The 10,340-nt window shown below is 49.7% G+C and overlaps 1 protein-coding gene across 1 annotated transcript; it reads left to right on the plus strand.

Annotated features, from left to right (window-relative positions):
• The first annotated feature begins 388 nt into the window (after positions 1-388).
• On the plus strand, positions 389-9,899 carry LOC123136134 (respiratory burst oxidase homolog protein B). The gene is made up of 14 exons (XM_044555447.1): positions 389-1,109; positions 1,232-1,388; positions 2,047-2,095; positions 2,321-2,434; positions 2,643-2,934; positions 3,057-3,213; positions 5,010-5,058; positions 5,515-5,628; positions 5,859-6,761; positions 6,914-7,131; positions 7,216-7,315; positions 7,472-7,566; positions 8,789-9,297; positions 9,563-9,899. Exons 1-14 carry the CDS (start codon positions 539-541, stop codon positions 9,670-9,672), a joined length of 3,438 nt encoding a protein of 1,145 aa, XP_044411382.1. The 5' UTR covers positions 389-538; the 3' UTR covers positions 9,673-9,899.
• Positions 9,900-10,340: the final 441 nt, after the last annotated feature.

The following is a 10,340-nucleotide window of genomic DNA, read 5'->3' on the forward strand; positions in this document are numbered from 1 at the left end:
AACTGAGAATTGTCCATGAATTGCCTCAACAAATTCATGAGCATGGATATATATAAAAAAACGCATTAGTACAATTTTGAACTAAAACAACGTCACTTATTTCCAAACGTCACTTGTTTTCAAACGGAGGGGGTACATGTGAACTAAAACATGAATTAGTCCACTTCGATCGTGTACTTTATTCAAGCCAGTCGGAGCACTCCGTTCTAATCATGAAGCAACAAGCAACAGACGACAGTGACAGGTCAACATCCCATTCCAACCTGTAGTTCCCACCGTACCAGCATGCATGGGTAGAAGATGAAGCACCCGTCCCCTATAAATATAGCCATCTCCCTACCGCTCTCAACACACGCATCCAATCCAATTCCTCTTCCAAGTTCCAACAACTGCTTCTTCGGTTCTGCTACTACTCGAGCCGAGCCGAAACCTCCGGCATCGAGTTCCGGGGAGCGTGCGCTGAATTCTGCCTCCGCATTAGCTGCGGTTTCTTGGAGGATTCTTGGGGACGAGCTAGAACCGGTGGCCAGAGCCGGACATGCCTAGCCGGGTGGGCGCTGACGATGCCCGTGGCGGCCCCGGAGTGGGGGAGATCGTGGACGCCAGCGGCGGCGTGCGCGAGAGAGCCGTGCCTCCTGGGAACCGTTCCGCGGCGCGGAAGACCGCGCGGTTCGCGGAGCCCGTCTCCGCGCCGCGCGGGAGCGGCAACGTCGACGACGACGACGGCGACGGCGACGACGGCGACGGCGTGGAGATCACCTTCGACAAGCGGTACGACACGATCGCGGTGCCCCGCGTGAGACCGGTGGCGCGCGGTGAGGACCCGTGCGTGAAGCTGCTGGCGCGGACGCCGGAGAAGCCGGAGTCCTCGTCCGGCCATGCCGTGCTCAAGAACTCCTTGACGCGGATCCAGCAGGAGACCCGGCGGGTCGCGTCCTTGAAACGCCGGGGAGGCGGCTTCGACAGGCCCATGCCGTCCGCCCCCGCGCGCGCGCTCCAGGGTCTCAAGTTCGTCAGCGAGACACACGCCTCCAACGGATGGACCGAGGCCGAGAGGTTCTACGACAGAAATGTACGCCTCCCCCGCTCCATGTTCGGCCAGTGCATCGGTACGTCAAACACCTCGCCCCGCTCGCGCTCCGCCATGTCTCAATCGGAAATACAATTCGCTCATGCCTGATTAGTTGGGCATATGTACGCGCTCACTGTAATCAAACAATTTTGCATGCAGGTATGAAAGAGGCCGCGTTCGCCGGCGAGCTGTTCGACACGCTGGGAAGGCGGCGGCGCATCTCCGGGGACAGCATCGACAGGGCGGAGCTGCGCGAGTTCTGGGATCAAATCTCCGACCCCAGCTACGAGAACCGCCTGCAGCTCTTCTTCGACATGTACGCTAACTATAACTCCAGCCCACAACCCATTACTTAACCCCTCAAGTACTTCCTCCCCCTCAGTTTACTTCCAAGTTTATACACTAGACCACACAACACAAATATTTGAGATTTAACTCCTGAATTGTTTTTTAGAAAAAACTTCCAATCTATTTAATCAACTATGAACTAAAGTAATCACATATACTCCCTCAGTCCGGAAATACTTGTCATCAAAATAAATAAAAAAGAATGTATGTAGATATATTTTAGTTCTAGATACATACCTTTTTGTCCATTTTGATGACAAGCATTTTCAGTCGGAGGAAGTGCCATGTAAGCTATCTGAATGAAAGTTGTATCAATCGGTAGCGGAGCTATATGGGTGGCCCCCCAGCTCAAAGAAAAACTTATGTGAATATCTTTGTATTAGATCAAATTTTCCACTAAAAATCAGCATATAGAGATTTTGTTTGCCCCCGCAGCCAATGGCCCCTCATGATTTTAGCCCAAGCTCCGTCACCAGTACCATTGGAAACTTCTTCGAAATGTGAATACTGTGGTATGCTTTTGTGTCGTGTAAATCATATATTTTGTCGATACTTTAGAAGGAAGGGGTAGCATTTATTAACAAAAACAACTTTGTGAATAGTGAATGCATTTGACTAACCAACAGGGTGGACAAGGACGCTGACGGGAGGATCAGCCAGGTGGAGTTCAAACAGGTAAATTCCAACTACTCTTTCACTAGTTCATTCAAGCATCTCTCCATTCTCCAAAAATAGGAATGGCGTGCGCGCGCGTATGTGTGTGTGTGTGTGTCTGTGCGTGTGCTAGTCTCTCTGTGTGCGTGTGTGTGTTCTCTGATTTTCGACGATTGATATACTCGCTCAAAAAGACTGCCATTGCACATTGCACATCAATTAGGGTTATTCTGATCTGGTTTGCAGATAATTACAATGAGCGCGTCGGCGAACCAGCTAACGGTGGGCGGACAGGACTTCGAGGAGTGTGCCCGGTTAATCATGGAGAAGTTGGACCCCGACGGCCTTGGCTACATTGAGGTAATGAACTCTGTTACGACCAACAATGTTGCTGACAACGAAATGGTGATGCAAAGAATTACTAATTGGGGTTGTCAAATCTCAAACGAAGCTATATTTTGAAAAAAAAAATCTTTCTTGAATGTATGTCATTTGACTTAGACTTAATTAAGCCTCAGTCGACTAAGACCTAATCATATTTATTAAAATGGTGAGAATTAATTTGCAGTTGTACGACCTAGAGACACTATTGGTGAAATTGTGGAAGGAACCCAATCCTCTGAGGCGGTGGTACCGCCACGCCAGATACTTCCTCAAGGACAATTGGCGCCCCTGCTGGGTCGCGTCCTTGAACCGCCGGGGAGGCGGCTTCGACAGGTCCATGCCGTCCGCCCCCGCGCGCGCGCTCGAGGGTCTCAAGTTCGTCAGCGGGACAGACGCCTCTGACGGATGGACCGAAGCCAGGAGGTTCTTCGACAGAAATGCACGCCTCCCCCGCTCCATGTTCGGCCAGTGCATCGGTACGTCAAACACTTCGCCTCGCTCGCACTCCGCCATGTCTCAATCGGAAATACAATTCGCTCATGCCTGATTAGTTGGGCATATGTACGCGCTCACTGTAATCAAACAATTTTGCATGCAGGTATGAAAGAGGCCGCTTTCGCCGGTGAGCTGTTCGACGCGCTGGGAAGGCGGTGTCACATCTCCGGGGACAGCATCGACAAGGCGGAGCTGCGCGAGTTCTGGGATCAAATCTCCGACTCCTGCTACGAGACCCGCCTGCAGCTCTTCTTCGGCATGTACGCTAACGATAACTCCAGCCCACAACCCATTAGTTAACCCCTCAAGTACTTCCTCCGCCTCAGTATACTTCCAAGTTTAGAGCATCTCCAGCCGTTCGGCCCCTCAGGGCGTCAAAAAAGAGCGGTCTGGGACGAACCGGTGCTAGATTGGTCCCTGGGTTCGGTTCGCTCCCAGTCACAAGCTCACAGTCACCCTGGGTTTGGCGAAGTTCGTTTTAATTTTTTGCAAACTCGGCGATTTTTGCAGGAACTAGGCCATACTCATTGAAATTTGTACAAAACCATAAAAATATGTAAGAACTACGCCTAACTTAAAAAACAAACTAAAAACCCTAGCTGCCGCCATCGCCGTCGCCGTCGTCTACGTGCTGAGAAACCTGTAGAAGCGAGTGTAGTCGCCGCCGTCACCGGCGGCGGCGGCGGCGTCGTCGCGCGCCTTGCCTGCGACGTCCCTGTTGCAACCCTGGGCGGGGTCGCCGACACGTGGCGGGGCGCTTGACGGCCCGGCCTCGCCCTCCTCGTCGCTGTCGATGACGATAACGCCGCCCTCCTCGGCGCGGCGACGGGCCTGGTGCTCCAGGTACGCCTGTCGCTGGCGGCGCATCTACTCGCGGACGTATTCCTCCTTCGCGCATTTGAGGACGGACTCGTCGTCGGGGGCACCATGTCGACGTGCTCCGGCTTCACGGGGAGCAATCCCGGCTCGGGCTTCGGCCGGACCAGGCTAGGGAGCGCCTCGCCAGTGCCGTCGCAGGTGGTGAGGGCTCATTGATGACGAGGGCGCCGCTGCGAGCGCGACACCCGAGCAGTGTCCCCTCCGGCTCGGGCCGGGGTGGAGGGCCCGCGGCCAAAGCCGTTCGCCGCTGCGCCGTCGCCTGGGAATCTCTCGGCCATGCTTTGCTCGTCGGCGGGGGGGTGGGGAAGGTTGTGGCTGCGCCGCCTGTGAGGCATCAATGGAGGCTGACCGGCGCGGCAGCCTTGGCATTGATTCCCGCGGGAACCGAGGCAATGAGGGCGACGAAGCGGCCGTCTCGCTGACTAGGCGGGCCCGCGGCTCTTTCGCGCCAAAACCACTTGCCCCGGCGCCCCTGGGCGCCCCCCAGCGTGCCGGGCTCGGCCTGAGTCCGCCGGCGCTGATTTCGGCCCAAGCAGGCGAAAAACGGGCTCCTGGGGGCGCGAATGGCCCGTTTTTTTGGCGCTGGCGCGAAAAAATCGTCTGGAAAGGCCGTGTTGTGGGCACGGCTGGAGATGCTCTTATATACACTAGAACACACAACACAAATATTTGAGATTTAACTCCAAAATCATTTTTTTCGAAAAACTTCCAACCTATTCAATCAACTATGAATTAAAGTAATCATATTTTATCAACTATGAATTAAAGTAATCACATATACCATGTAAGCTATCTGAATGAAGATTGTATCATTCGGTGGCGGAGCTATATGGGGGTGGCTCCCCAGCTCAAAGAAAAACTTATGTGTATATCTTTGTATTAGATCAAAATTTTCACTAAATATTAGCATATAGAGATTTTGTTTACCCCGCAGCCAATGGCCCCTCATGATTTTTGCCCAAGCTCCGTCACCGGTATCATTGGAAACTTCTTGGAAATGTGAATACTGTGGTATGCTTTTGTGTCGTGTAAACCATATATTTTGGAGATACTTTAGAAGGAAGGGGTAGCATTTATTAACAAAAACAACTTTGTGTCGAATAACTCATATATTTTGTGGATCAAGGTCAAACGTGAAGTATTTATTGAATAGTGAATGCATTTGACTAACCAACAGGGTGGATAAGGACGATGACGGGAGGATCAGCCAGGTGGAGTTCAAACAGGTAAATTCCAACTACTCCCTCCGTCTAGGTGAGTAAGTCATCTTAGGTTGTGCACCGTGACCAAGGGGGAGGGGAAAACGAGAGAACTTAATGTTCATTTGCTAACTAATAGCATTGCATGCAATGAACTAACCACTGCATGTCGTGTTTGGTAGTCTCAGGTCATTAAAAGCATGCACACCCCACATCTCTTATTGGTTGATATGTCAAGAAACAAAAAAGATGTAGAATTTAATGCACCGCGCCTAAATGTTTTGGGATTATTTGATTTTCGTAAGATGACTTACACACCTAGATGGAGGGAGTACTCTTTCACTGGTTCATTCAGGCATCTCTCCATTCTCCAAAAACAGGAACGGTGTGTTCTCTGATTTTTGCTGATTGATATATACATGCTCAAAAAGACTGCCATAGCACATTGCACATCACTGAGGGTTATTCTGATCTGGTCTGCAGATAATTACGTTGAGCGCGTCGGCGAACAAGCTAAAGGTGGGCGAACAGGACTCCGAGGAGTGTGCCCGGTTAATCATGGAGAAGTTGGACCCCGACGGCCTTGGCCACATTGAGGTAATGAATTCTGATGTCAAAGAACTAATCGGGATTGTGAAATCTCAAACGATGTGCTCACAGTGAACTGGTGATGCAAAGAATTACTAACCGGGATTGTCAAATCTCAAACGATGCTATATTTAGATTTTTTTTCTTTCTTTCATATATGTCATCTGACTTGACTTGATTAAGTCTCGGTCGATTAGGACCTAACCACATTTATTTAAATGGTGAGAATTAATTTGCAGTTGTACGACCTAAAGACACTATTGGTGGAATTGTCGACGACGACCAACGGGGATGAATCGAGCAATCCGATGGCGGAACCCAATCCTCTCAGGCGGTGGTACCACCACGCCAGATACTTCCTCGAGGACAATTGGCGCCGTTGTTGGGTGATGCTCCTATGGTTCTCCATCTGCGCCGGTCTCTTTGCTTGGAAGTTCGTGCAGTACCGTCATCGTGCGGTGTTCCAGGTGATGGGCTACTGCGTGTGCGTGGCCAAGGGCGGTGCCGAGACGCTCAAGTTCAACATGGCACTCACCCTCCTTCCCGTGTGCCGGAACGCCATCACGTGGCTCCGGAGCCGCACCGTCGCTGGGCAGTTCGTGCCGTTCAACGACAACCTCAACTTCCACAAGGTGATCGCGGTGGGGATCTCCGCCGGGGCCGGTTTGCATGTCTTCTCCCACCTAGCATGCGACTTTCCGCGGCTGTTGCACGCCACCGACGACGAGTACAAGCCCATGAAGCCGTTCTTCGGCGACGTCAAGCCGCCCAACTATTGGTGGTTCTTGAAGGGCACGGAGGGGTGGACCGGGCTAGTGATGTTGGTGCTCATGGCCATCGCCTTCACGCTCGCCACGGGGCGGTTCCGCAATAGGAAACCCAGGCTTGCCAAGCCCAAGAAGCAGGATGACAACCTCCCCCGGCACAAGAAGCGAGACAACCTCCCTAGGTTGCTCCACCGCCTCACCGAGTATGGCGGCGCCTCACGCAACCGTCTCACTATGCTCTTCTACGCCTTGCTCAATCGTTTCACCGGGTACAACACCTTCTTGTACACACACCACCTCTTCATCATCGTCTACGTGCTGCTCATCGTCCATGGCCACTTCCTCTACCTCACCAAGAAGTGGCAAAAGAAGACGGTATGTTAACACATCGAGCGAACACTGCATGCTCTAGTGCAAGGACCCTTTTCTAAATTCAGAGAGGACCGGAGGGGATTGAGAGAATTTTGACTTGCATGGGGTTTAATCTTTCTTGGATCTCCTTCAAACCAATGATGTGGTACGTGCAGACGTGGATGTACCTCGCGGTGCCGATGATCGTGTACGCGTGCGAACGACTGACCCGGACGCTGCGGTCGAGGGTGCGGGCGGTGCAGAAGGTCAAGGCGGTCGTGCACCCGGACCCGGCGGCCCTGTTGTCGCTGCACTTGTCCAAGCCGCAGGGGTTCAGGTACAAGAGCGGACAGTACATCTTCGTCAAATGCCCTGATATCTCGTCATTCGAGTGGTAATTAAGCTGCCGCCAACATCCTCGGCTCACTTGGTTAAACTAGGGATCTGTGTCTGATTAGTGGAACGAACGAATGTCCAGGCACCCCTTCTCCATCACATCGGCGCCGGAGGACGACTACGTCAGCGTCCACATCAAGGCGATGGGCGACTGGACAAAAGACCTCAAGGACGCCTTCAAGGTACTAACTACTGCAATTAGTCGCGTCGATCTCATCTTCAACCCCTATAAAAGCTTGAAAACCATGTTTGTTCCTGAATGTCCGTCTTATGTTTGCTTATCAACATTTCTAGTAATGGGGTTTACACTCGTGCTTGTGTGTGCCGGCGAATCACAGGTTTGCGAGTCGTCGACGGAGGAGAAGAAGACCGAGATTCTCCGAGTAGAGTACGACCATGACAAGGCCATGCCAACTCTGGGGGATAGAAAAAAGTACGTGGCTATTACCTGTGCTCATTAAAATTTCTCCCTTTTTGCCATGAAAGTTTGCTCTGATTTTTCTTATATGTTGGTTCGGCTTGAACTTTGATTGGGTGTGCAGTCTCCTCCCTGGTCCAACCCGGTCTGTCCTTTTTTTTCTGCATGAAAACCTTTTGATCTATTTATCAAATATCATGATAGTACAAAGAATACAGGAAGCAATAGAAATTATATTTATATCCATAGACCACCTAGCTACGACAACAAACACTGAAACAAGCCGAAGGCGCGCCGTCGTCATCGCTCCTCCCTCAATGGAGCCCCAACCCGACCTGTCTAGTGCTGCATATGCCGTACTAACATCTACTAACTCCATTCCTAGATGTAAAACTGCCCCAGCGTCTTATATTTAGGAATGGAGGTAGTATGATACTAAAATAGTTTCGTTACATCATCGTAAAGTTTTTTCATTTTGAAAAATCATGAAGTATATGTTTCACTGTATGTTTTGATTTTGTGGATATTATTAACATGTTTGTCTATATATCTGGTTAAATGTACGGAATTTTTCCCACAAAAAGATATATTAACTGATTTGAAATAAAGTTAAAACCTTATATAATTTGAGACTGAAGGACCACATGGTATAATCACATCCACACATATTTCAAATAAATAGTTTATGATGTGCATCGATAAGAGCCATAGGCCATAGCCACTTCCTCTGATCTCTTTGATCGTCAACCACCAGAGATTTTCTTTTGCTCGTATGGCAGGACGAATTTCCACGTACCAACTGGCATTCGTGACTGCCATGTCCCCCCCGTTGTGTATGAGATACTCCATTGTTTATATTTTCGGGAAGATGGACGACCATCAGTTGAGGTTAGAATAGGAATAATTTTGTGGGGCAGAAATAACATTCTCACTTCCTGCTGCATCCTTGCATGAACAAAATTTACTCGCTCAGTTCACTATTATAAGATGTTTTGAATATTTTAATATAGACTACATATATAGTAAAATGGGCAAACAAACATACCAAAATGCATTTACATACATTAGATTGAAAAAATAAGTTGGAACATTTTTTTTATAATAATGAAAGGGGGGAGTATCTACTGTCCACATGTTTTCCTCACGAGATTGATGTCTTGGTCATGTGAAGTTATCTTAATCAACCCGATTAGTTACGAGAAGCAACTGTGACTAGCAAAAAATGTTCGTGCTGCAGGTACCCGAAGGTGCTGATTGACGGGCCGTACGGCGCGCCGGCACAGGACTACAAGCAGTACGACACCTTGCTACTGGTGGGACTCGGCATCGGAGCCACACCCATGATCTCGATCATCAAGGACATCATCAACAACATGAAGCGGCTTCCCGGGGACATCGAGTCAGGCAACCCTGGCGACGGGAGCACGCCATCATCGTTCCGGACTCGCCGCGCCTACTTCTACTGGATCACCCGGGAGCAAGAATCCCTGGAGTGGTTCCGTGGGATCATGGACGAGGTGGCCGAGACGGACGAGCAGGGCGTCATTGAGCTCCACGTCCACTGTACGAGCGTCCACGAGGAGGGCGACGCCCGGTCGGCGATGCTCACTATGGCCCAGTCCCTCAACCACGACGAGCACGGCATTGACATCATCTCCGGCAGTCGAGTCAAGACCAGCTTCGGCCGAGCAAACTGGAGGGAAGTCTACCGACACATAGCCCAGCGGAATCAACGAAAACGTGTCGGTCAGTATATACAAGCAAGGAAATTTTGTTACTTGATGATGGTTGTGACCACTTAAAAAATTTGAGCAAAGTCAAGTCTAGATAGGAATTATCAATACATGCACGAGCTATCACAAATTGTCCACCATAACTTAGTTGATGAGCTCAGGTATCTGCACATAAGAACAATAAAATCAATCAATCAGCATATATATATATATATATGTACATACATAGCATTACTTTGCAGATTTGACACTAACTCTGTGTTTCTTGGACATCATAGGAGTGTTCTACTGTGGCATGCCGGCGCTGACGAAAGAGCTGCGCGAGCTTGCGAAGCTTTCCTCGAGAGAAACAAGCACAACATTCGAGTTCCACAAGGAGAACTTTTAGTTTTGCCAGCCATCCAGCCACAAGTTTCTCTTAGCGCGGAAACCGCGTTAATAGCAAAGACCGGATACTAGATTGTCATAGTATACCATTTTCTCAAATACTACATGGAGTATGTGCACTTGTGCATCGTCATGTAACTATGGTGTTTATATTGGCTACTGTATTTATTGTGCATCATGTAATAAATTGCTTATGTTGGAATACGAGTAATGGACCTACTTTGTAAATGTTGGTGTTGGAAATATGAGCAATTTACCAACTGATCTTATTAACAGAAATGATAGATAAAGCATGACTAATGTAGCACAGATAAAAACAAGTCATGTGATCTGACAGAGAGAAGGTAAATAGAATCTGCATATATGTATCTAGGGCAAACAATAGAACAATGAACTGTGGCAGGACCTCTAATAGGAAGGGCAAGAACATGTATGGGACAGCAGCAGTAACATGAGCATTGGACTTGGGATCGACATCCTCGCCAGCCATGTCGTTGAAGAGGTTGTCGACGTCGGGGAAAAAGTCGTTGTTGGGAAGTGGTCGTCGGTGTCCGTGATGAACCAGTCAGTAGTCGCGCAGAGCGCTTCCCAAAAACCTTATTGCCCTTTTCCCGTACATGACTCAAAGAGGTGCGGTTTCGGAGGCCTACTGTCCCAAATCACAGTGCA

The sequence above is a fragment of the Triticum aestivum genome, chromosome 1B, assembly GCF_018294505.1.
Source record: "Triticum aestivum cultivar Chinese Spring chromosome 1B, IWGSC CS RefSeq v2.1, whole genome shotgun sequence".
Lineage (NCBI taxonomy): Eukaryota > Viridiplantae > Streptophyta > Magnoliopsida > Poales > Poaceae > Triticum > Triticum aestivum.